Source organism: Drosophila virilis, chromosome 3 (assembly GCF_030788295.1).
Source record: "Drosophila virilis strain 15010-1051.87 chromosome 3, Dvir_AGI_RSII-ME, whole genome shotgun sequence".
Lineage (NCBI taxonomy): Eukaryota > Metazoa > Arthropoda > Insecta > Diptera > Drosophilidae > Drosophila > Drosophila virilis.
Window position 1 is genome coordinate 9,938,923 of NC_091545.1, and position 27,436 is coordinate 9,966,358.

Here is a 27,436-nt window from a genome sequence, read left to right on the forward strand (position 1 = left end):
CAGAGAGTCTAGATATGTGACCAAGTATGGTGGCATGCAGCACTTGAAGCATGCAACACACATGAAATCATAAGAAAATCAGTTGCATAAATTAAAACAATTTTATTTATTCAATACAAATAGATTTCCCAACACTAAACAGATTTCCACAAAGAGCAGTTATCGATAACTATATCGATTATTTTCATAATCTACCTGTACAACCTGCTCAATTTCTCACACTTTGTTTTCTTCACTTCCAAGCCCAATCCCAATCACTAAAAAGCGTATATTCATAAATTGGCTTGAAATACTTTTTATAATTCCACTTATTTTCCACCCCAAGCGACGCAATCAAGAATCAAAACTCCGAAATAAAAGCCAACACCTTAACAATGGAAAATAAATGATAATGAGCTAGCGTCTCGGATGCGGGAATATATTTAGGGATTTTGCATTTAGCCAACCAAAATAACAATAACAAGAAGCAGCCAAAGGCAATGCGCCAGGCAGGATACGCGTAATTATTTTATTATTTAATGACTGTGAAAAATCAAAAGAAATAGAAAGCAAGCAAGCAAAGCAACTCGTAGCTGTAAAAGCTTATGCAAATGAATGGGAAATGCGAAAAATTGGACGCCGATTGAGGGGGAAAGGGGACGGCACTTACCACTGGCACGGGTATCACACAGTAGACACAGGGATGGCCAACAGCAGCGGCGGCAGCGACAGTTGGCAGACCGTAGGCGGCAGCGGTGGCGGCGTTCACGCACAGATGATCCGTTTTAAATATCTTTGTTGGCGGCGGCTGGGCAATCAGCGAGGAGGAGGCGCTCGAGCACGTGTACAGTGTCGATGTATAGGACGACGTCGTGGCGGCGTTAACTGTGGCGCCTCTCAAAGTTGCCGTTGATGTTCTTGTTGCTGTTTGCTTTTGCTTGGCAACGCTTGTTGCTGCTGTTCCTGTTGCTGCTGTTGTTGTTGCTGTTGCTGTTGTTGTTTCAACTGTGGCTTCGCTTGTGGGTGGTGGTGGTGGCGGCGGCGGCGCTGTTAGATTCAAAGAGGAGGACGCAGAGACGGAGGTGTTGGTGGTGCTTGAGGAGATGGAGATGGAGCTGCTGCTGCTGTTGCTCTTGTCTACGCTGACCGAGGCGTTAGCCTGAGAATTTGTTAACAAACTTTCTGTTGTTGTTGTCGCTGTTGTTGCTGTTGTCGCTGTTGCTGCTGTTGTTGCTGCTACGTTTGCCGCCGCTGCTGCTGCTGCTGCTGTTGTTGTTGCTGTTGCTGCTGTTGCTGCTGCTGCTGTGGCTTCTTGCTGCCGCTCTGTTTGCACAACTGTTGCCAACTGTTGACTTGCAGCTGTTGCCTCGCTCTGCTGCTGCTGCTGCTGCTGCTGTTGTTGTTGCTGCTGCTGCTGTTCTAGTAGCTGCTCTGGCTGATTGAAATTAGTTAGCTTCAATGTTGTTGTGGGCAGCGGTGAGGTTTTTCTCTTGATTGACGCAATTTTAATGGCTATTGATTTGCACGTTGATTGTGAATTAATTTAACGCCTCTTTGCACAGCGCTGCTTCTCACTTTTCTAGCTTTCCTTCACTCTGCGTCTCTCTATCTATCTCTCTATCTCTTTCTCTCTCTAGATTTGCCGACGACTGTCAGTTAGTTTTATTTGGCGCCTGTTTTTCCTATGCCTTTTGCCTTTCGTATTAAGTTTATTTTCTTACGCTTTTTTCTTTATAATTACAACGACCAGAACTCGAATTTGCCCTATTTATTTAACACGTTTTACTTTTTACTTTATGTTTTAAAAACATTAACTGATTAATTTTTTCTTTTTATTTTAATTTTTATCTTTTCTAACACTGAACACTTAAGAGTTTTTTATGCAAGTTGAAAATGTTTATAACAATTACATTGACTAAAGCACACTGAGACTTAAAGATGCGAAATTTTTAGTATTTATATTTTAAGCTAAGCTTTTACTTTGCGCTAATTAAATATTTTGTTTTAAATATTTGCTAGTTTTTATTTATTTTGTTTTTAATTTTCTAGTTTCTTTTTTTTTTTATTTTTTTACTGACAATTTGTATGCAAGTTTAGAAGTTTTTTAATAATTTTTTTTTTATTGTCTTTTTCTACACGCAAAATTTTTAAACACTTTAGTCTTGATTTAATTTTGATTAATTTATGCAATTAATTTTTTATTCAATTTTTTCTGTTTGCCTTCACTTAAATATTTTTATTTAAATAATACTGCAGTTTTTGGTGTTTATTTCGCTTTTAATTTAATTTTGTTTTAAACGTTTTTTTGTTTTTAGCTTTACTCAACGGAGTTAAATTTGCTTTTCTTAAATATTTTGTTCTTAACTTTTTTGAGAGTTTAAAACTCGTTCGAATTTTTGTTTATTTTTTAATCAATTCAATCTTTGCTTGAATTTAATGCTTACCGCACTTTTTGTTGTATTTGAAATACGATTTAGCTTCTCTTTCTATATAGGGACTTTAGACCTTTAGCCAATTTATTGTTGCTAGCTTTGAGCAGTTGTTTGTTTTACGCTAATTAGTTGTAGCACCGAACCGACTCGAGTAAATAATACTGTTGGTTTGTTGTTGATGTTGCTGTTGTTGTTGATTTCCCAGACAACGGTAAACACTCACGAGTGCATTCACTTTACTCAAAAATCTCGCTTTCCTTTGGACAGAATGTACTCACAGTAGTAACAACGCGTTGAATATATATATATATATATATATTTCTATATATAGTTGAATATTACGTATACGCACAAAAATTATTTGATTTAATTGAAATTAAATTAATTTTCCCTTTTTAACTATTTGTTTATTTAATTGTTGGGCTCGGCGCAAACACAAAATGGCGACTACTTGTCGGAACTTCACGTGATACTGTGACAGGGCGAACTGCTGGATCAGTTGGGTCTGCTTGGATTGGCCTGACTTGACTGACTTGGCGTGGCTTGGATTGGCTTGGCTTGGCGTGGCTTGGCTTGGCTAGGCTTTGGCTTTGGCTTGGCTTCAGCTTCGGCTCGGCTTTGCTTGGCTTTGCTTGGCTTGGCTGCTGCTGGTCGTGCTGGCTGGTCGCTTTCCGTTTGCGAAAATGAGGAAAAGGCGTTTAACTTAACTTGACAATCGTCGAATGGATTCTGAATTTCTCATTGAGTAAGGTTGCATGTTCAACTTGAGGCCAGCATTTGGCAGCCAGTCGGCGCCACCATTCGGCTAAACCCGATGACACATTCGTGCCAGCCGGCAAAGCGTCTCTAAAGGACTTTGCAGAATCCACAAGCTGGCGCATGCGTTGCACGCAACGGGCGTGTTGCAGGACAAACGCGTCCAGCTAGCCCCTCATTCAGCGCTGCACACACACACACTCACACACACACGCACACACACACACACATACACGGCATTCGCAGCGACTCCTTGCGGAGTGCGAATGCGGCTGGTTTTCTCGAGGAGTTCGGCCAACACGTTTTTGGTTTCCTTTACGTACATTCGGTCCAGCCCCGTGAGGCGTAACCAATTGAAATGCATCTCAGCCTACGCGAGCTACAATTACCTTAACAACTTTGCGTTTGGTAATTGTCAACATTGAATTTAATCAGAAATTACGACGTTCCACGTAGTCCGAGAACCCCCTCTCCCCTAACCCCTCTCCCAAACAACCGACTGGCTACCTAGCTGCCCAATCAAATATAAATTTAGTATATTTTCTTGAACAAGTTGTAAGTCAAACACAGCGAGTATACAATCAAGTTTCAACAGCAACAATTTTGGTTGAAAACTCAAACAAGAGTTGCGCCACGAAAATGAGGCAGGCGAAAGTGGCATGCAACAAGGTGGGAAGAGTAGGAAGAACAAAATTCATTAGAGTGTTTTCTTAGGCAGCCTATGGACATATCAAAGGTACGCGACGTAGAATCTGAACTATTTTTGATTAAAGAACTTTATGTACAGTCCCAAACATCATTCATTAGCTGAAGATTATATTTTACATGAAAGTGGGTAAAGGGATATGTAGGTTCTCCTAATGTCCGATTACGAGTTTGTGTCCGATCATCGAAAACTTCCCACATTGCCAAATAATGGATAAAAGGCGATATTGAAATTCTGTTGTTTTAAGTCAGTATCTTTGGTTTTAATGGTTAGAGGCATCAAAATTTACAAGCAGCTTCTGGAGTAATAGATCATGGATTAGGGCAAACCTTACTCGGCCATTTCTTTAAATTTGACATTTTAAAATATATAAAAATATCTACCTTATTCAACATATCTGAAAAAGTAGCGCAGCTTTGGATACTGCTAGTTGTGAAGCTTTAAGAACTCAATTCAGAGCTCAATCGTACAAATTCATATATGAATATAGACATATATAGATATATATATACAGATATATAAACATACATATACTCAATGCTCAGGCCAGTCAAAAACTTCAGGGCTGACTAAGCGCGAATGTTTACAATTCTGTATTTTATTTATGTGTTTTTTTTTGCAGTTTTACGTTTATTTTTTATTTTTATTTTTTTTTTTTGATGTGGTCGGCATTGTTGATGTTGCTTTTTGTTGTTGTTGTTGTTGTTGGTAGTATGCTGAAAGCTATTTAAATGGAACGCTCATGAAAAGCAAAAGCAACGCCGTGCGGCCATTAGAGGATGCCAAATAGACGTCGCCACAAAGCGAACCAAGCAGCAGAGCTGAGCTGACAACGTGGCCAGTCGCAGAGTGGCAAAGGGAGTGGGCGGGGACAGGGCATTGCCTAAAAACGCAGTCAGAGTTGGGCACCGCATTGTGCGGCAACATTACTGAATAGTTTATTATACAGATATACGCAGGTAAAGACCTAGTACTAACTGTGGGCTTCAGGGAGGGTGGGGGTACAACTTACAAATGTAAAACTGGCTTTGTGCGTTTTGGGCCATTTGCAGGGCGACGCAAATGCATAAAATATGCCAGCATTATGCAATGAGATCTGCGCAGAAATTAGGCAAACAGCAAAAAATATAAATAATGGTGGAAAAGAAGAGACCTTTGGATTTATTTGAGTAATGATTGCAGGTAAAGCGGCAGTTGGCTAAGATTAGGCAGACTGTGGCCTGCAAGTGTCGGAAATTGATATTCTTCGCCTGTTTGTGTATGTGTGTAGGTGTGTGGGTGTGTGTCTGGTTGATGTGTATGGGTGTGTGTGGGTGTGTGTGTGTGTGTGGCAGCGGAGCATAGAAAATCGTATCATGGCCGTAGCAAGCGGCAGCAGCAATTTTCCAGTCAACTGGGCCAACGCTGCGTATGACACATGTCGATTGCAATGTGGCGCCCCCTTGCGACCGAGAGCCGCAAGTGCTGCGCCCCCTATCAGAAGTCTGAAATCTGTTAAAGGCAAAAGATGGGTGCCGTAGCGATTTGAATGAATGAGTGAATGCGACTGAATGAATGAGTGACTGCGCGGTTGCCAGCTTGATTGCTTGATTGATGCACTGATGCATTTGATTGATCGATTGATTGATTGATTGATTCATTGTGGCGCTGATTGCGTACAGGCGCCCATTTAATATGTTTTGTACCCAACTATCAATAGTTAACCCCATTTTACATTACGACCCATTTATGACTAAGCGAACAGTTTAATTCAAAGCCGAGAAACTGGCTAGTATAAAGGCACAAGCCTGATTCGATTTTATAGGGGAATCGATAGAATGAAAAGAATTAGAACTTAATTATTCTATAATTAATATAAAAGGAAATCTGTGGAACAGGTCTAAATGTAGCCAGAAAAGGGGCTTTTGTGGCAATAAGAAAAGCAAATATTTGTAAAAGGGAAGCTACGATAACGAAAATAAAAGGAACCAACCCATAAATTGATTGATGACAAAAGTAAAAGCAAACCTATCGATAAGTTTATCGATAACACACCAGAGCACACTTATTCTATATATAAACGTAATTCGTATCACTTACATTTGCATAATTCTGTGATCGCGGCATCTGCGGCGGTAATTGCTGTGAATTTGGTGGCGCCCTCATGTGGCCAGATGCACCACCGCCATGTCCGGGTCCACCCCCTGCCGACTGCTGCTGATGGGGCCCGCCCATTGGCTGTTGCTGTTGCTGCTGCTGCTGCTGATGCGGCGGCGGCGCTGGACTGTAGCGTGGATGCATTGCAAATGCTATTGTTCTTTCTTCTTCTTCTTTTGAAATCACGCGCGACGAATCAACTGCAAAGCAAATGACATATTAAACGTGGCTGATAAGCAAAACAAGTGATTAGAGAAAGTGAAAACCGCAAAGCCAATGGCTGCGTATAACAGTTGAAAGCAAACGCGCTGATAATTATGACACTTTGGTAAGAGCTCTTTAGTACTAAATGCGGCTGCATTGCGGCAACACTGACACCAACATGTGCTCTCCAAACAAAAGGCATGCATGCTTGCATACACAATATGCTTGCATACACATTTATTTGGTTAGTTAGTTACGCGCACTTTTTAATACGCTTTTCGCTTAACACATTAACAGCATGCTTTTTGTGCAGTATTTCTGCTTGCGCATCGGCAACACTGCATTCGCTTCTAGCTGTTATATTTTATTGCACTTTCTGCACGGGCCTCTGCCTGTGCGCAGTCGCCAGAGCGAGAACTTCTGACCAGATCATTTGGTCTCTGTCTAATTTGGAATTAATTGCAGGCGGCAACTATGTTGCAATTCTTGGTTTGCATGCAACATATGTAGAATTTTATAATGCATATCGTTTGTTGTTGTTATACGTATGCCACACACACACACACACACACACGCCTGAGTGACCAAAGTTGCGAATTAAAAATAGCACACAGCCAAGTTGTATTTTTATGGGGCCAGACAACCGCCACACACACACAACACACACACACACACGCACACACTTGTAAACAAATGGCCCAGACGATGACCGGCAAAGCGTAATGCCAAAAAAAAAAAAAACCAACAATAATTATTTTCATTGACAATGCAAAATAAAAACTATGCGCTGTGTATTTGTTCCGTATGGCAACTTAATTAATTTGTTGCTTACACTTTGTTGCGCGCGACAATTTCGTTGTTGCTTTAGTTATGTTTTTGTTATTATTACTGTTGCTTATTAAAATACGAACTGCAGTGCGCCAAAAGGACAATGACAGCAACGCAGCGAGTGAGAACGAGACAGAGTGATTTCGAGAGAGAGAGCGTGAGAGCGCTTTTCTGACAGCTGTAGCTGAACTGAACACGAGAGCGCACGAGAGGCAGCAAGAGAATGAGAGCGGACGCCGGCAAAGCAAAAATAAAGAGAAACAGAAGCACGCACAACAAGTGAAACACACACGCCTGACTTTGCTTTATGGCGCATTTGATAAGATTTCTGTGTTAAAAATAGCCAAACAATTTGTTTTGGCAAATTGTACGTCAAAAATTACAAAAAAACAAAAAACTTAACAAACATTTCCACACACACACACACACACGCATACGTTCATCAAGCAATCTTGCATGACTGTCAAGCAGTTGTATAGTGTCTGCTGCGCCCAAAGTCAGAGAGCGTCCCTGTGATTTGTTGTTGCTTTCCGATTGTTTTAATGTCTGTTTTCGTTGTTGCTTTGCGCTGATTATTTTGTATTTTATGCAATTTCCAATTCACAAACAGAAAAGAAAAACAAATAAAACAAAAAGAAACCTTTACTAACTATTGCTATCGAGTGCAATGACATGCGATAACAACAACGATAGCAACAAATTCGAATTCGCTTTCAATTAGCTGAAAGCTGTAAATTTTGTTATTGCGGCCGCTGCGAAATAATGCTGTTACGACAGCGACGTCGACAGCGTTGGTGGGCGCGTGGGCGGGGCTGAGTTGAGTTGGGGTATGCTTACTATTGAATGTCAGCTGTGCGGCTGCTCTTGTTGCACGTTATAAGTTGATTACGATTACGAGATTGCGATTTTGCTCGCACACGCACACAGGTACACACTCGCGCGCGCACTACCCACACACACGCACACGCACGCACACACACAGAGTAACAAAAACTGAGAAATAACGTCTACTCGACCGCACTTTGCACTAGACACGCGCCTCTTCTAAGCTATTGCTGCTTGTTGAATGTTGTTTGTTGTTATTGTTGCTGTTGGTGGTGGTGCAATTTGGTGTTTTGTTTTTCGGTGCGGGTGCGTAATGAATTTTTATTTATGCAAAATTTACAACGACTAAATACCTTGCGCAGCGAGCGAGCGAAAAAAAAGCGCAACACACACAAACCGACAGCGGCGACAGCGAAACGAAATGTATGCGAAAAGGTGGTGGATGAGAAATTGGCAAAAGCAAACAGCCGCAGCAAAAGAGAGCGCAAGCACTGAGCGCTCTGAGCGCAAGCAAACACAAAATTGTGTTTGCATGCTCGTGCTCTTCTGCTTGCAAGCTGTTCGCGTTCTCGCACGCGCGCTCTCCCTCTCTCTCTCTCTCTCTCTCTCTCTCTCTTTCTTTCTTTGTGGTTCGCACCACAGCTGTGGGGCCGGCACCCGGCAAAAGCAGCAGTTTTGCTTTGCCGTTGTGCACTTGCAGTTGTTGTTGTTGTTGTTTTGAAAAGGCAATCGGCGCAAATAGAAATTTAAATAATTCAACAAATAGAAATAGAAACTTGCTGCGCTGCGCTGATTAAGTGCACCTGTTTGTATGTACGAACACGGATGCATATATATGTATGTATGTACATATATGCATACATATATGTAACTGTGCATGGCTGCTTATGCTAAATACTTCAGCTGTATACAATTAGGTTGCGTAGCAGTAAGCTTTTGACTGACGCTAAAAACTTGGCGGCATATTTAAATACGAACATGCAAATTTCAATTAATTAACTAACTAATTTAATTAATTTTAGTTATTTCTACTAAGAGTTATAATCAAATACTTTTTGAATATAACAGCTCTTAGTTTCTACATACGTGCATATCACTGTCAATCATCTGTAGCTGTATTTGAGCTGTCTTTTTTTCTCATTCGTCTTTCATTGTTTGCATTTGCCATCTGTTTGCCCATTACGTAAATACATTCCAATAAAACGAGGACAAACACGCACGTCACATTTCTTCGAAACTGTTGAGCCAGCAGCTCGGTGACATTTTGAAATATTTAAATAAAATTAATATTCTCAACAAGTGCGCGACATAAAAGTGCGACTCCCACACATGAGCATTATCCCGGTTTCGCATAGGGGACACTCCGCCCCCCTTTTACAGTCCCGCACGACACATAACAAAGGACTAAAGGACTAAACAAATGATGCATGACGACAAGAAGCACAAAAAAAAAGTGACACCCACTCGCAAGCACGCACACACACACACACACACACACACACACGCACACAGTGTGTAAACAATGCTCTTTGCATATGCCTACAACAATAAATTACAACAACAATGGCGGCAGCGGCAACAAAGTCGTGCGAAATTTGAAGAATGAGCAAAATGAGCAAACAGAGAGAGAGGGAGAAACACAGCGAGAAGAGCCATAGAAAGAATTTAAATTTATACAAAATATGCAAATTTAATGACACTATCTTGATATGCAAATGCCAAACGGCAGCAAAATACAAGAAAAATGGCGCACAACCAAAGTGCGATGGGGCAGAGGAATAGAACAAAATGGAGCAAGAAATCAAAAATGCCAATACTAGCACACACACACGCACACACACACACACGCACACACGCACACACACACTTACAGACACAGCCTCTCTAGCACACAATGGAAACACTTTCGCTAAAACGCATGAAAAATAACATATTATGGAAATGCTAAGGGCCACGTGCACAATGAGAGAGGGGTTGATGGACAGGGGGGGCGGGGGGTCTGCTGGCAACTACGCCTCTTTGGCCAAAATGGCGACGCGTTGGCATTTTCATTAAGTTTGGCACCATTTTTTTATTCCTCTTTTGCCTTCGTCTTTGTGTGTTGCTCCCCGCCCCCCCTTGGCATGCTGGCAGCACATTCTTGTCGCGCTGAGAGACAGGAGGCAGCCTGCTACGTGACCGTAAGCAATTTACAGTGTTGTAGCAGGAAGCTAACCCCCCCTCACACACACACACACACACACACACACAGAGCTAGCGGACACTGCGTAATCGCATCAGAAAAGTGAAATGTCAGCTGTTTTGCAGCGTCGCCTTTCCATCATCTTCCTTGGGCCAAGCTGAGGCAGCTGAAGATGCTCTGGCAACTGCCTGGAATGCCAACTAGTTACAAAAATAGTTTTCTAAACAACGGAATGCACGGCCGGAATGCAGTGTCCAACCGGACAACGCGGCGCGTGATGGCGCGTGATCCAACTATAATTTATGGCCTTGGCTTGTCCCGTGTGAGTGAGAGCGAGACGGCGAGAGTGTATGAGTTAATAAAATAGTGCAGGTTCAGCTGCTGGCGTGCGCGAGTGAGCGGGAGAGCTGCATCACTTACCTGACCATCTGTTTTAATGTGCAAAATGGCGCATAAAACAGTTAAAGTGCAAATGCAGTTGGATTTGGTAGTTGAGTTTACGGTAATTAAGAGTTGCTGTGCAACAAAATTGTGAAAGTAACCATGGTCAAAAATTGAGAAACTCTGATCACAAAGTTGTTACAGACTAAAGAAAATCTCTTTAATCTAAAGAAGATTTATTATTGTAGACAAGCTAGCTTAACATATTGATCCTTAGAGTTGAGAAAATATAATCACAATGTCGTTATAGACAGAGGAAGATCTCTTTAATCTGAAGAAATTATATTTGAATATATCTAAGTACGCTTGAGCCTATTGATCTTAGAAATTGGGAAAATATGAGCCAGAAGAATACCTCTTTAATCTAAATAAAATCCAGTTTTGTAGACAATTGAAAATATCTGTTTAATCTCAATCTTAGAAGCTACAAGAGTTACAGCTACGATGTTTGGTATGCGAGCCCTGGGATATCCAAAAAAATTAACAAATGAATTCATTTACAGTCTAACTATAAATACATTTTTACCTGTTTTAGATACCATGAAGCCCTATAAACTTGATCCTCGTATGTGCCATAATTATGCGTGCACATTTGAGAAATGCAACTGACTTCACGAGCATAATTATCCCAACTAATTCCCATGCATTACTCAAATAACCGTTGAGTGTTGGTGTAAAATTAATTTGCTCACATAGAAAATGACTTAGATATCATATGTGGCGGGTGGTGGGGTAAGGGGCTTATTGATGTTGATGTTTCATATGCCAATGGCTTCCGCAACATTTCCCCCGTCGCGCATTCACGCGTAATTACCTCAACAGCGGCAAGTGCAAGCACCCGAGGAAGAAGAACAAGAGGTAGAAGCAGCAGTCGATGTGGGCGCAAGGCGAAAGGATAAGCAGCAACGGGACTTGGAAGCTGCCGCTGGCAGCGGGACGAAAGCCAAAATGGCGTCGTCGCCAAGACATCGTTAAATTAAATCTATTGTCGGCGCATTCAATGTGCATATAAATCATTTATGGCCTTTTCAGGCGATGCAGACACGCAGAAAGATGGGACAGAGGGGGGGGGAATGAGTGCGAAATGTAGACATTACAACAATTTATTATTTAATTATCTATGCCGCAAAATTTTCATTCACAGCGCCACAGAAATCCGAACAGCGATAACTCAACCCACATACAACAACAACAACAACAACGACAACAACAACAACAACAACTTCAACAACAACGAGGACAAGCAGGAACCACAGAAAATACATTAATGGCCCAGAAGAAGAAGAATGAGGAGGCGACGGAAGAAACATCCACAGAGCATTTTCATAAAATTTGATTACAGTGAATGCGTAAAGTTTACGACCAAGTAAAGGGAATTAACTGGCAAGTGGCAAACTCTTAGGCCACATATGCATGCCAGCTGCTGTGGTTTCTCCGAGCTCCAACCACTGCCAACCGCCCTGGCCGCACATTATAATCCATTAGGAGTACAATTTTTTGGCCAACGCCCCAGCGACTGATCATAATTTGGCTTTTATTTAAGCCTCAAGTTGACGATTATGATATTTATGTACGTATACATTGCCAATTTGAAAGGTCGCTGGGGGCGTGGTCAGTGCCCAACAGATTTCCAGCTGATTGCCCCAAATCCGTGCAATATTAAATTAAAAAGGACAAAAAAAAACAGAGAGAGCGAGGGAGAGAAATGGCAAAAACTGTTGCGCTTTTTTTTTGGGCAACTTTTTAGCTGGGCTTTGATTGATGGCTGACGGGTTGTGGCAAAGGGGTGGGGGGTGGTTTGGGCGCAAAACTCTGCACAAATGTTGGCACAACAAAAATGCACGGGCCAAAATAAACAAGTTGCTGTCTGTTGTTGCTTTTCTTTTAGCCATAGGGCCGAATGGGCCAAGAATTTCTGCTGCTGTTTCTGCCTGGACGAAGTTTTGCCCAAAAATCAAAGTCCTGAGTGAGTGATTGGCCTAGGCACAACGAGCAGCAGCAGCAGCAGCAACAACAAAGCCGCCCAAGACATGATATAATATCCAAACTTATCAGTAATGTAAAGGCTACAATTTTCGAATAATTGAGTGCCTGGACAGGGAGGGGCTTGCGCCGGGGCGTGTTGCTGAAGGCCAACAAGTTGACGGGCTTTGCATAATTTTATTCAATTTGACGGCAGAGTTCATTAAATTTCAACATGAATTTGAATGTACATCGATCAGTCACAGCACAGGACAGCGCAAAATGTCCAAAAGGATAATAAGTAAGCATATTAAAGGAGCAGCTACAAACAAAAGGATTGCCCAGTTGAATAGACAAGTTTTTTGGGTAAACTTATCAAAAAAGGCTTTCACTCGAGTTAACATTGTTAAGCTGAAATATTCATATGTTGCCTGGTGAAATATTGTTATTGTTAAAGCATAAATAATAAATAGAATCTACGCTTTCGTTGCGAATCGACTTCTTCACTTCTACTTCACATGTATTTTATATTGGTTACAGGGCGTATGAGTTATTTTTAAATTGAATTCTTAATAAACCTCACAACTAATTAGTTGCGATTTTGAGAGTATCTAATTTAAAGCATTTAGTTTATAATCATTTGATTATACTTAAATATTAAATTTTCAAAATCATATTCAAGCATCCATCCACCATTTGTATCTAACGCCTGATTCCAGTTGTTTCACAATTGTTTGACCGTTTTAATTAATCAGCTTGATTCTCGACTAAATCAGAAGCTAAGCCGCTTAGAAATCTATTCTGCTGAAGGGCATGCAAGTTATTAAATCTATTTCATCAGCTGGGATAGCAGTGCGTATACGTGCTTTAGTATTTTGTAAAAAGCAAGTGCAAGCAATAATAATAGCTAATACTTTAATATTTATTTACTTGCCTGCTTAGGTTTAGGCATGATTAAAGAGTATTTAAGCAGCAGCCTGCGAAAATGCACTCTGCATTCGGGCATTGCGTTGTGCTGCAGTTGAAGCCGTTTTCCTCTTCACCACCCCGTACACCCTTCCCCGCGCTCTCACACGCTTTACTGCTGCTTGCCGCACGCAACAATATGCAGTTGTAAGTTAAGGGCCCGAAAACTGAACGGCCAAGCTGTCGCATTTGACAATCTAATCAGCTCTGGTATTAATCCTTGGCCACAGCAGCCCCGCCGCAGTCGCCGCAGCCGCCGCAGGCCGCAATCATTCGCTGAGGCAGCCAATATGCCCCGCTCCAGCCGCTCTGCCGCCCGCACTTGCGGGGCAATATTTGCGGTCGTATTTCTATTATCTTTTCGAGTTCGAGCGGCGCAGAGAAACGACTTTGAAATTGCCGCAACAGAGGAGACCCAAAATGCTGTTGCTCCAGTGCTCGACCGCAATACTGAGTGCCCAAGTTCTGGGCCACAACAGGACCTGCGCTAACGAGCTTTAAACCGCGCCAACAGCTGTGCGAACAAAGGCCTGCGTTGTCCTTTTGCCAGGCTGGCCTCGCAGCCGGGCGCTGTGTTCGCTCAGATAAGCAGTGGAAAATAAAACCCTTTTTTTATTTTGTCTTTTCTTTGTCAGAGAACAACAAGTACTCAAGTGTCTACAGTTGTCCTTTTATGTTGCTCCATTCATTTTTTTTTTTGGCTGCTTACAAGTAGATCCTGAAATTGAATTATACTTGTAGACGCTTTGATTTCAGCGCCGCGCCGTCCATTGAGCTGTGGCATTAATCGTAGCATACTTATATGGGCCGGGCGAGAGATTTCTATTAGCCTGCTTCCGGGCTGCTGTGGCTTAATCGCATTATTAATAAGCATTCATTAGGCTGGCGATTCAGTCGTGGCACATAAATAAAATGCCATCTATTATACACAAACGATTGCATTCTGCCCCGCAATAGCGCGTCCCCCCCGGTTGATCACTTGATTTATTAAATTTATCAAAAACGAAAACCAAAAAATAACTGGAATCTGCAAAGGATACGACAGCCACTTAGCTCTGGGAATTGGGCGTGGGGTGGTTGGCTGGTGGAGCATATTTAAAGCCAACTGCGTTTATCACGCACCACAGGACATTGCCCATTCACCTTGGCGTACGTCCCGCCATGGCCCACACACCCCCCCTCAAAAGACGCTCGCTTGGCTGCGCAGCAAATGTTCCATGCCAGAAAACGCTTCACATAATAATGTGGCCGAAAAGACCATGCGAAACAGAGCGAGAGAGAGAGAGAGTGGGAGAGAGATGGCGGGCGGCTGGGCATCTTACTGGCCAGGACCTGTAGGTTCTGCGCTGGCTATCAATGTGCCAGCCCTATATCGGCATTATAAATAATGACAGTTTAAAGCCAGTCCCGAATGAAACTAACCAAGTTCAAGTGTTTAGTTGGCCTCTGTCATGCCATGTTTGGGAGCATCTTTGTCTTTGGGTTTATTTAGAGAGCTGTCATCTTGCAAGCCGCTATCCCGCAGGACACAGCAGCTACCACTTTGGGTGTTAAGCATTTTTGACAGCATATTCGTGTAATTCAAAGCCTCGGCAACAACAACAAGAGCAACAACAACTATAATAAGACCTGCGTTGCTGTTTATTCCCAAACCATTTAGTTGTCGGCTTTGTCAGTGCTTAACGCAATTTCTGCGCATGTGTCCTGTGACAGGACATCATCGACGTCCCTTTTAGTTGCTGAAATTAAATATTGCGCTCTACAAAAATGTGGCAGAACTTGTTAAACTAATTGAGCGTCGCTAATTGAAGAGCACAATTCGCAATTTACTGGAAGGTTAGTTTTATAATTACATGATTAAAAAAGATTTTTGAAACTTAAAAAGCCATTTATATTAAGCTGCCAAAGCGCCAGCTGGCTTTTAATTATTTCGTGTAACTCAAAATCAAGTCAAACTGACCAAGGGGATGGCAATACAACAGAAGGGGATGAGGATGGGCGGATATGGATACGGGTATGAATATGGATCACTTGTATTAAAGCTCATCTGTTGATCAAGTGAAGTTAACATTAAATTATCTTGCTCAGATTTTGTTTATACGATAATATAATTGTATATTCAGTGTGCCCGTATCTAAGTTCAGCCGTCTTCCAGTGTGCCCATATCTCAGCACAACCTAATTACACATAGGTTCAATTCAGAGTCAACTCTAACTTTAAACATATTTGCGCACAAATAGATAATAATTACGCCAACTATAAATTATTAGCCATTTACCTTTACCTGTCCACGCTGTGCTCTTACCTGTATTTTCCCAAAAAGTATGCGGCAATAATTTTTGTGCTTTTCTCAGGCACTTATCAACACGTTAGCAGAACACAAAACAGTCGCAATTAGCAACAGAAGCGCAGCAAAGGCGAAAACAATTAATGATGAAATATTAAATAGTGAACCAGGCGGCAACAACAACAACAACAACAGCAACAATAAAATAAATGATGCAACATGGCCAACAAAAGCAAAAAAATAAAAACAAGTGTAACAACTGCAACAAGGACAACAAAACGTTGCTCGTAATTCAGCAAAACTGAAATTTTGTTCGATAACAATTGCAACAACAACCGAAACAGCAGCAGCAACAACAACAACAACAACAACAACAACAACAACAATGACGACAACAAATGGCAACAGCAACAACAACAAACAGCAAAATAGTCGTTGCATGTACGACGACGACGTCGACGTCGACGTCAGCGTCAGCGTCGGCAGCGTTGTTGACGTCGTTTAGTTGAGTTTCATTTCACAGTTGTTGGCTGCATTTTCCGCCATTTGGTTGCTGCCGATAACAACTGCAACTGGCAAACAGTATTTAGGCGGTTAAATATATATGAACTACAATTGCAATAACAACAACGACAAGAACAGAGCGAATCCTATGGAAAACTCGACTACAAGATATGCTAGAGAGAAACGCGCAGCTCGCAATAAATAAATAAATATATATATATATATATATATATAGTGATTGATTGAATGACTGATTGGTTGATTGATTGACTGATTAAATATGCTCAGTCCGCAAATAAGATATATATTTATATGCAGACTGACAGACTGGTTGATTGATTGACTATCTGATCGACTGGTTGGCTGACTGACTGATTGATCGGAGACCAACGCTTAATCTAATAGATGCATAAGACTGCTTTATTTGTATTTATGTGCAGACAGACCAACTTCATTGATTGACTTACTAGCTGACAAAGTGATGAATTGACTGACTGATGAATGATTGCTATTTATTTATATGCAGCTTGAAAGACTAGCTGATTGATTGACCAACTAACCGAATGACTGATTGGTCGATTGACTGACTGACTGATTGGAGACCAACCCTCAGCCCGTAACATACATAAATGCAGACTGATAGACTGAAAAAGAACTATTCAAATTTATATTTAAAGCTATTCATGGAAAATTTGGAAACCGTTTATATAATTTAAGCACAAGCACACAGCTTCCCCTTGCCATTGGATACAAATTTCCTTAATATTAGCATGCCCCATTTTATCAATTGTATAGGGTATAACAAGCGATACAAGAAGAGCGACAACATTTTGTGCACGAGGCCAAACAAATTGAAACTTTTCCTACTTAAGAGAACGTTGCACATTCGTTACACAGCATAACCCCCCCCCCCCCCTACGCTCGCGGAACCAGCATCCCCCCACACCATGCCGCTGCTCTTTCTCAATGGCAGCCAAAAATTTATATATTAAATGAATTGCACAATTTTGTGCAACGTTGCGCGGCTGTGGCAGCTGATTTGAAGCGACGTCGCCGAAATCGAGCCAAAGAAGCGACAGCAATAAGGCGGGAAGGGGGAATGGTTTGGAGGGAGGGGCGGGGGACTGAAGTGGTATATGTGGGCTGCCGGGTATGTTGGATACGTGGGCGACATTTGAAACAGAAACCGGAAATTGGAACTGCAATTTATGCTCATCGCATCGTAGGCGCCATGTTGCACATTTTGAGCTGGCAGCGGATTTGCCGCAGCCGCTGCCGCGACTGCTGCAGTTGTTGTTCCCGTTGCTGTTGCTGCTGCTGCTGCTGCTGCTGCTGCTGCATAATCTATTTCGGGGTCATTTGGAAAAGGTCAACACATGCCGTTACTTTCAAATGAGCCGCCGCCCACAAGGCCTTTTGTAATTAGCTGCTGCCAGGGCGGCACGACATTGCCATGGGCGTGGCCAGTGCCAAATGTTTTCGGATAACATTTTAAATAGGTCAACGCATGGAATTTTATTTATTGTGAACGTCAAGTGGCAATTTATGGGCAGCGGGTGAGGGAATCGCCGGGGTGGTAGTGTGTGTGGGGGGGGGGGGGGGGGGGGGTTGTGATTGTGAATGGCTATACGTAGGCGGATATTAATGCGCATTGTGCGAGCCTTTTGGCATCCACAGACAAACATTCGCAGTTCTATTTATGGCCAACATGGGGAAATTGAAATTCGCGCTCAGCGCGATTAAATTTTCTCGCAAACATTTGCAAAAGTGGGCTAAATGACACGCCCACTATCAAGTTAATGGCCAGCAATTGCAGATATTTGATTCTAACACACACCCAAAACATAAATGTGTGTGTGTGTGTGTGTGTGTGTGTGTGTGTGTGTGTGTGCAGACAAAATAAATACATTTCGAAATGTTTACTTTGAGACAATTCAACTGAATTCATATGCAAACGAAATTTTGGTAAAAAATGTGCTTTTTGGAAAATATTTAAAAGCTAGTTGGAATGTTGCTTTTAACTGTTTGCTAGAATGGACAAATATTTTTCTAGGCAATTGCCGGAAATAATTGAAAAGAGTTTCGAACAAATAGTTATTGAAATAACTCCGCCTTTTGTCACTTTATCAGAGTCAGGGCAAACATTTTAAAATGCATTTACTCAAAAGCTGTAAAGAGACTGTTCTTAAAGTCTTCAAACAGCAAAAGAGCCCCAAAAAACCCAAACCCACACTTGTATTGAATTAGTTTCGCAAAAGTCGCCTTGCAAATGCATGCAAAACTTTGTATAAATAAAGTTTTATTGATTGACTTGTTGGGAGTTATGGTTATTATGCAATGGCTCATGAGTTCAGTAACCGAAAACTAATAAACAAGAAAACAATTTACATCCGCTCTCAAAGTCGAAACCACGCCAACGTTTGCCATTTTCCCACACGTTATTCAACTTATTTGATGCGCTGCGCATGATTAATCTTCAAAAGTATTATGCCAAGACACACACATACACACAGAGACACTATGTGTGAGCGTGTGTGTGTGTGTGTGTGTGTAAAGGATGCCAAGGCGAAAGTAGAAGCAGAGAAACGAAAATTGTGTTTTTTGTGTTGACTGAAAAATGATTAAAAACTTAACTTTCAAAGAAGTTGCCAATGCAGCAGCAACAACAGTGTCACACATACACACACATGTATATATCTATATATATATATATATATATGTATGTGTATATGTATGTGGCCTCTCTTGCTGCCACGCCCCGCACTGCTCGTGCTCATGCTAGCGGGTAATCCTTTAATGCTTGCAACGCGTATGTCACAGCAGCTGCAACTATTTCTCATTTCTCATCACTGCAGACGACGGCAATGGTGACAGCACACACCCTCCCGCACACACACATACACACACATACGCACATACCGCCCCCGCCTGTCCACACACAGGCGCACCCTTGTCAGTTCCACAAGGCTTTTGGGGGCCCACATCAACTTACTTATGCCTGCTAAAGTGACATTTTCCACTCGTCGTTGTTGTCCTTGCCGCTGTTGTTGTTGTTGTTGTTGTTGTCGTTTTAGCTACTTACTTACTTTACTTAAAATATTTTTACCCACTTGCGTTTTATTTCTGGTTTATCCTTTTTTATTTTTTCCCCCTTTTTTTTTTGGCACTGACAGGACCCGCGCGCCTTGCTTTTAAATCCCGGCAAAAATATTTTTACAAGTTTTACCTGAAAACTTCTTTACTGGTTTTTTGTTTGATTGTTGTTGTTGTTGTTGTTGTTGTTGATGCGTTTTGCCAAAGAGCACAAGAATTTTGACGCAGTGGCATAATAAATTGCGGCAAAACACGTGTACAAACACACCTGTGCGCGCACGTGTGTGTGTGTGTGTGTGTGTGTGTGTGCGTATGTGTGTTAGTTGCAGTTAAAGTTGTTTTACGCCTTGGGACGATATTCAAAACTTTTGAAGCTTTTTGGTTATTTGGAATTGCAGACGGTTACATTTACTACGTCTCTCTCTCTCTCTCTCTCACTAGCCTATATTTTTCATAATATCTTTATACAATATCTCTATCTAGTGCTTTCATTTGGGTTCTATTATTTGTTTTTCTCTAGTTCTGATTCAAATGATGTAATCATTTTCCATGTCTTATGTACTATACCCTGAGTCTTCCTCAGTCTGTCACACTTTCTGTCTCTCTCCGTGTCTCTTCCAAAGCGTCTCAGCTATAATACCCAAATCTCCTTGTCCACGCCTTTCTTTGTCGTGTGTCTCTATATCTAAAACCAAATCTAGCTCTATTCTGAATATACAATTTATCTGAAAACTTTTTCTATATCATTCCAATATTACCACTATATCTTTCACTATATCGTTATCTCCTTATCTAGACATATATACATGTATGCTAATACATTAATTTCTCATTCTTTCTGTCTCTTTCCCTCCTTCTCTCTCTTCTTCTCTCAATCTCTTGCACTGAGTGTTCCGGTTGCTTGGTGATTTTTTGCAACAATTTTCCGCAACATTAATTGCTTGTCATTGTCAACGCACTGCGCCTCTTCGAATGGCCGGGTTCATCAAGGCCCAGCTGTAGCCATCCGATGCGTATATCTGCCACCCCATTTGCCTAGCCGCATTTAATGTCGCCTCGAGACGCGTTCATAAACTTTCTCCACGCGCAAATTGTAAAATTTTCATTGCATACTTTTGTGCGTCAGCCAAAGACGCGCCAACGCACTGAATTCGTCAGGCGCCCCTTGCCCATCCCCCGTTCTACTCTTACTTTTACAAAAAAGTGCGTTAAGCTTCTGCTCTTGTTGTTGTTGTTATAATTATTGTTGTTGCTGTTGCTGCTGCCTTTGCCATTAACATTTTTGCCTTGGGCAGCTGCAAATTAACGTGTGAAATTGAAGTTTAGCCGAGACGGTCGGCTGTAGGGCTGGCGAGGAATGGAGGAGGGGCAGCTGCCAAAACGCCCTTTTTGGTGCATAATAATTTTCACGAAAAGTTTGGACTGTTTATGAGTGCTGAATACTTATTGGGAAGGCTTTAATTAAAGCTAACTTGAGTGGAAGTTCACAAAAGTTATTCACAATTGAAATAGACGGAGAAAGAGCGAGAGAGAGAACGAAATATTTCGTGGAAATGTGAAAAGGCCAGTTTAAATTGCAATGCTAGTTATTTCGAGAGTTGAACAAATGTTTCAACAGTTCATTTAAGAACTATCGATGGATTGCATTTAAAGCTCAGGGCTCAGTCCGAGTTTAATGGAACAACTGTTAATATAAATGTTTAATGAAATATTCGGCTTTTAATAGATTAAAGGGAATCTTTTTTATTTATACAAGTTTTTGTATTTATATTACGAAACGCAACTATCAATTTGGCACTTAAAGGCTTACCCGCTGTCACTGAAATGGAGCATTATGCATAATGCATAAACAAGAGAGGCGCACACGTTGACCTGCTGCTCAGTCAGTCAGTCCGTCTTTCAATATGGCCAAGCTTCAATATCAATAGCAATAAATATGAAAGTATTGAAGCCGCTTGATAAACAACTCATTATGCCCTGTACATATCAAGTGATTAGAAGCGGCAATGATAATTGTTGGGTACGGTACGTAACAGGCGAAAGGTGCGTGCCTTTTGCCATATACGAGACTCAATTTATATGTCCGCTGAAATATGTGCCTCTCCAGAAAAATTAGTTGCTGAAAATGTGCTACAGGGTAGCTGTTAGTCGAGCATTCTCATTGAGTGGATTCCAACTTGTTTTCTCTGGCACGTTGGCATATTAAATGATTGCTAAGCGCAAAAGGCGAAAAGCAAAAACCATTTGCAATTCATAAACCCAACGGATTCCCAATCCATGACGAAGTTTTCCTCCAGCTTTGCAATGCGAATGCGGCAGCAGGTGGCGCGGCTTAAAAGAGAAGGTTGCGAATGGGCGGAAGGGCTGGAAAATTGCAGACAACGCGCGACTATTAATAAAAATATGCGAACAATGCAAAGCGAGAGGGCCCAACATTGATTTTAATATGGCGGCTCACACACACACACACAGGCAAACACACACACACACACACAGGCACAATGAATGATGAACATCCTCGTGCCGGCACTGAAATGAATGAAAAAGCAAAACAAAAACTTTAAATCCTTTAGTTAAACAAAAGGAGTCGGCACAATGGCAGCCCTGGCAGCCCCCTGGCCCCAAGGACTGCACACAGTTTCAGCACGACTGCGACGCCGACTGCGGCAGCGGCTGCGCCTGCGACTGCGACTGCATCTACTACTGGCATTGTTTACGCGACGGATTAGTGACGACTAAACATAAAAATATTGGCAGCTAGAATTTAACAAACCAGAAGCCCCAACCCTCGCCGAAAACAATGCTGACCGCATTTCTAAGCCGGCGTCTAAAAGTCTGCGCCCAAAACCAAAATACGAAAAGAGTTTAGCATAAGCGATTAACTATAGCTTTAAGTGCGACTTAAAGTCTAGCGACAGTTGCTCCATCCATGTTATTTGTATGGATCTGTTGCCAGGCGGCAGCAGATATACCACCTCCCCTCTCAGTTTATCTCTGCCCCTCTGCACGCCCCAGGCAACTGTCTTGCGCTGATGAAATCACACAAAACGGCCCCTGGCCCCTGCCCCGGAATGCACGTGACCTTTGCGCTAAATTCTTTTATAGAATGTAACTCACAGAAAACGACGAAGATGTTGACGACGATGGCTGAAACCCAATATGCTTGAAATGAAATTGTAACAATGAACTGCACGATGGCGTCTATCGGAGTAAACGTCCGCAAACCCTTACAAATACCAACAGCCCACTCACACACGCACACACACACACATACATACGCACACTAACACACACTTGTAACATATTCTACACACATCCGGCATGGCCTAAAACAGGCAAGCCAAAAACAAATACATTTCTCTAACATGCCATCGCACTCACGTCTCTATCTCTCTCTCTCGCTCGCTCTCTCTCTCTCTCTCTCTCTCTCTCTCTCTCTCTCTCTCTCTCTCTCTATGTTTCTCTCGCTCTGGCTGTCTCACAGTTTTGGCTGTATAATTTTTGATATTGTTGTCGGCGTCAGAAATCTTTGCTCATTATTATTGGCAGGCACTTCAGAAACCAACGCAAATTTCCCAGTTTCTCAGTGTTTTGGCCATTTTCAATATTTCATAAATGTCAGAAAAAGCCAACATCAAACTGTGTGCTTGTATGTGTGAGTATCTGTGCATTGTTTTCTCCGGCCGCTGCGTGGGAAACTAAAATCATGTTGCTAACTTCGAGTTTACTTAATGTTTCGCATTTTCATCAACTTTATGAGCTAATCAAAAGGGGTTTCTACAGCTCAAACAATAACCTGCGCATCCAGCTAATATACAGCTAATTATCATAAAAAGGGTCTTGGCAACAGACCCGAAACACAAAAAAAAACTTTGTCCATTAACAAAGGCCAGTTCAAAGTGAGTATCGCAAGCGACTTGCTCGGCGAGTCTCACCCACTAAAATTGCCCATAAAAATGGCCAATGAACAATCTGAATTGCTTCTCCACGACTTACCAAGTGCCTGCTACCAAGCCCAATTTACTGGTAATCAAATTTGAGTGACTATTGCGTCGAGAAAGTTGTCTAATTGAGTTCAGTCTGCGCCAAAGTAGCGCGAGAAAAGCATGATTTCTATCCAAATTAAATAAAATCCAATCTAGACAATATCCATGATAGAACCATGGCCAAAATGATAGCAAACATCAAAATCAGATCAGTTTTGGGAGAGTTGAGTGAGTTTAAGGCAAAGTCTGTTGATGCTGATCTAGAATATATATAACTAATGGGGTCGATCTATGCGTTACAAATTGTATGGCAATATTATAATGCCCCCTACAAGGGTATAAAGAAGAGATATATATTCAAACTGTAAGAGTTAAGCTGAAAATTTAGATGGAGTCTGCTTAAAGATGCTCTTATAAACTGAAATGCCAGTCAATGTTGTTTTCATAAATTGTATACAATTACGGAAATCTACAAGCGAATAAGCCACAAAAATGTAAGTAAAATTTATTATATTTAAGAAACATGTTGCCAAACAATATAAATAAATATTTTCGCAAAAAGGATGAACGCCCCGTCGCGTTGGGGCAAGGACGAAATGCGGCTGCTTGCTGGCAGCACAGTGAAAATTGCGAAAACTGCGAAGGCAGCTAGCGAAATTTATTAGTGGCGAAAATTCATTGAATGTGGCAGCAGCTTTTGGTTGTTGCTGCAACTGCAGCTGCAACAAACAAACCCAAAAATTGTGGCTATAAAATTGTATTTATTACATTTCTTTATTTGAAGTTTGCAACATGAAAAATGAAAATGGCCAACGAGCGGATGGGAAAGAGAGGGAGGGCAGCAGATCATTAATATTTGTAGCAATTAAATCTTGATTTTTAGTAAAGCTTCGCATTGGTTTTTAATTTAGTTTTATTCTTTGCTAAGCTGCATTTAACTGAGGCCAAGCCGAGTGCTATTAAAAGTCGCGGCAACCAAAAAGCACTTAAAAGATTGCATTTAAAAATCGTTTCAGCAACAACAAAAACGAAACTACCAAAAACATCAAAACAAAAAAGAAATGCGAGACCTAAACCCAAACTGAAACCAAAACCAAACATGACGAGCGTCGAGCACTTTGCTTCAAAACTAACTAACTTTTTGTGCGGCTAGCAGAAGCGATTTGCCCAACTGCCACGCCCCATGCACAGCAACCAGCGCAGAGCCGTAGACGTAGCCGTAGCCCTAGCCGTGGTCGTGATGGCCATAGCCGTAGCCGTAGCCGGCTAATGGATAACGTTATCAACGCCATCGCGACACTGCGGACCAAGCGCAGAGCAGAGCGCGGGCAAATGAAAAGCTAAGCAAGAGCAAACGACATTTTTAATACTCTTTAGTTGTGAGAGATGAGAGCTATATCGTGTGAAAGTAAGATGAGACTGGGAATAAAGAGAAGATACCTGGAAGATGGAAAAACATTTAAAGAAGACGTGCTACTCGATCGATTCATCAAATAGACCAGGATATATATGAGACGGTAGTCCGATGTTAATAAGGAGCATCTGTAGGCTCGTAAATGCAAAGATTTGTCAAGATGAAAGAATTTTTCAGGCAAGAAATTTATTTTTGATCAATCTTTCCTATGTTAGCTATATGGCATATTAGTTTGACTGCCACATAACTCAAGCCCTGCAAGTTGAACACGTCTCGCAACTCGAAAACAGATCCCGAGCGTATATTTGGATATCGTTAGCAAGATCAATACCTCATATATACTAGACATCTAATACCCAGCGTTACAAATCGCGTAACCGCATCATCATACCCTCTGGCAGGGCACAAAAAGGATGGCAATGCAGCTCAGTTGCTGATAGGCGTATGGGGCGCCTGGTATTTCGGGTGGGCGTGGCGCGTTGTGCTGTTAACCAAGTTAAAATTCAATTTTGGACACTCGGCTGCGTGCACAAAAACCCGGCAAAGTAAACAAATTGCGGTGGCAACACATGAGCGACCAGGCCAAAAGTTTTCGTTTTTTTTCCATTCTGTTTTTATTTTGAACCTGCTTCCTAGTCGCTTTGGGCGTGGCATGACAAATATCCGGCCTAGATATGTGTGTGTGTGTGTGTGCGAATAAGAGAAAAATATATAAATGCAGCTGGAAAATATTAAATTAATATGTATGCAGCTCTCCGATATGCCGTCAGGTGTTTGTGCTGCCCTGATTCGAGCAGTTGTCGGCGTTGCTTTGAAATTCACAAGTTAAATATTTAGTTGGCAAATAGAAAACGTTGCCCAGAAATATGGTTGCAACCTAGCCCAACCTAGCCTGGCCCATTCGTATTTCAAATTAGAAACAGGCTTGGGGCCTGCCTCGACAAATATTTGATAGCTGCCAGTTGGGCGCATGCTTTAAACTTAACCAGCGCCCCGCCAACCCCTGGCGAGGCGCCAAAGTGCACGACAAACAAGGAAATGCCCTGCAGATGTCTTTAGTTTTCAGCTGAGTTCAATATAATTATGAATTACTCGCATAGTGCACTATCTGACGGAAAAGTCTTTGAGCAGCTTTTCCGTTTATTTATTAAGTAAATATTTGCGGAGGCACGAGCCTTTGATAAGTTAAGAGATGCTGAGGTAAAGTTGAGTAAATTACTATAAATAAAATATATATAAAATGGGCAGCTAATTAAATGTGAGTTAATTAAATTTAACCCTAATATATAATAAAATACAATTAAAAAAACTCTTATAATAAATTAAGAGATTCAAAAAGGTATTTATAAATAAATCAAAATGTATGTATTTCTTAAACTTCATGCCGTGCCTTAAATTGGAAATATATTTCTTAAGGAAATATCTCATTTGCTGTTGTTGTAACCATAAAAAGCTTGTTGTTTTTTTATTCTGTTAAATAAACACAAATATTGTGCAATTGAATTTCGTTACAGATAATTTAACGCACAAAAGTCGAAAACAGCGCGCTCAAAATTGAAAATGTTTTGCCAATAGCTACAAAAAAAGGGAAATAAATATAAAAATAAACTATCGCCAGCGCTCAGAAATCACAAAGACGTATCTTAAATGCAATATTGTGTAACATTCTAGCCTAGTCTTTAGCCCTATGCCCGTCTCCCGTCTCTCTCGTTTCTATCTTTTTTTCTCCAACTTGAGTGTCAATCTCAGTTACGGCTGCTTATCAAAGGCGATAGTTCTTATGATGGGTTTTCGTAGTTGTTGCCTTTGGCACCGCAATAAAGCAAAACTATGCCGCCGGCTGCCAACGGAGACGAGCTACAGCCGAGTAATTTTGTCTCAGTCGCCAAAAAAAGAAACACAAGTTGAGCTCAAGGATGTGCCCTACCTCGAGCACTTTTTAGCTGGCTGGCGTCTATCGCAATTTGCGTGTTGGCCTCGTATTTGGCCAGGAAACGGATGTGTTGCACAACACACAAACGAACAACATAGAGTCCTGAACTTGCCAGCGATTTAGTGATTTATTGAGCAGCGATTGATGCCACAAGTGCTGGCATTTCGTAGAAGTGCTTGGTCCTTGTCCTCGTCCTAGTCCATTCAGGTGCAGTCGCTGATAAGCGCCTTATTGATAAGAATTAAGGCCCCGCTCCATCTGACATATGAAAAGTTGAAAGAAACTCTGCACAATTGTAAATCAATGCCAACTAAAGTCCATCAAGAGCTTAGCCAAAGCCACACCCAATGGCAACCAGAAGCCCTCCTGCTTGGGTTCACTTCAAGCTGCCTCGTTAGCAAATCCCTTTAAGAGCTTTAAATTGAGCTGCCGAACAAATGAAGCATCCAGCTGCATAAGGATTCAATTGAAGTTGTTTTTTTTTTTTTTTTTATATACTTGTCGCTGTCTCTCTAGCTTCTAATATCTGACCAACAGGCAGAACCATTTCATTTGTATAATTTGTTAGTTTTTGCTTAATTGTTCGCTCCAGTTAGATGTTCTAAGCGCTGCACACACACAGAAAAAAACTTGTTTGAAAAACTAACACCAGATTTGCGCCATGCAAATCCCTGACAGAGAAAAAAATGTCGAGAGACAACCAAAACTTGCAACACACACACACTGAGCTGTACAAAAAAAAATCAGCCAGGCTGGCCAGTACAAAAAATGGTACAAACTATTGAACGGGGTATTTGGGTCG

The 27,436-nt window shown here is 41.5% G+C and overlaps 1 protein-coding gene across 6 annotated transcripts in view; it reads right to left on the reverse strand.

The window, feature by feature from the left end:
- The window catches only part of shep (alan shepard), a 189,771-nt gene that overhangs the window by 149,165 nt on the left and 13,170 nt on the right, over positions 1–27,436 (reverse strand). For 3 of the 6 annotated variants that reach the window (XM_070208221.1, XM_032435325.2, XM_070208208.1), the window contains exon 2: positions 5,953–6,209. In XM_070208221.1, coding sequence (XP_070064322.1) covers positions 5,953–6,209 — 257 coding nt within the window. Of the gene's footprint in view, positions 1–649; positions 1,479–5,952; positions 6,210–7,878; positions 8,266–27,436 lie in introns of those variants that run through there. The other 3 variants (XM_070208218.1, XM_070208217.1, XM_070208216.1) reach the window with 3 other exon arrangements.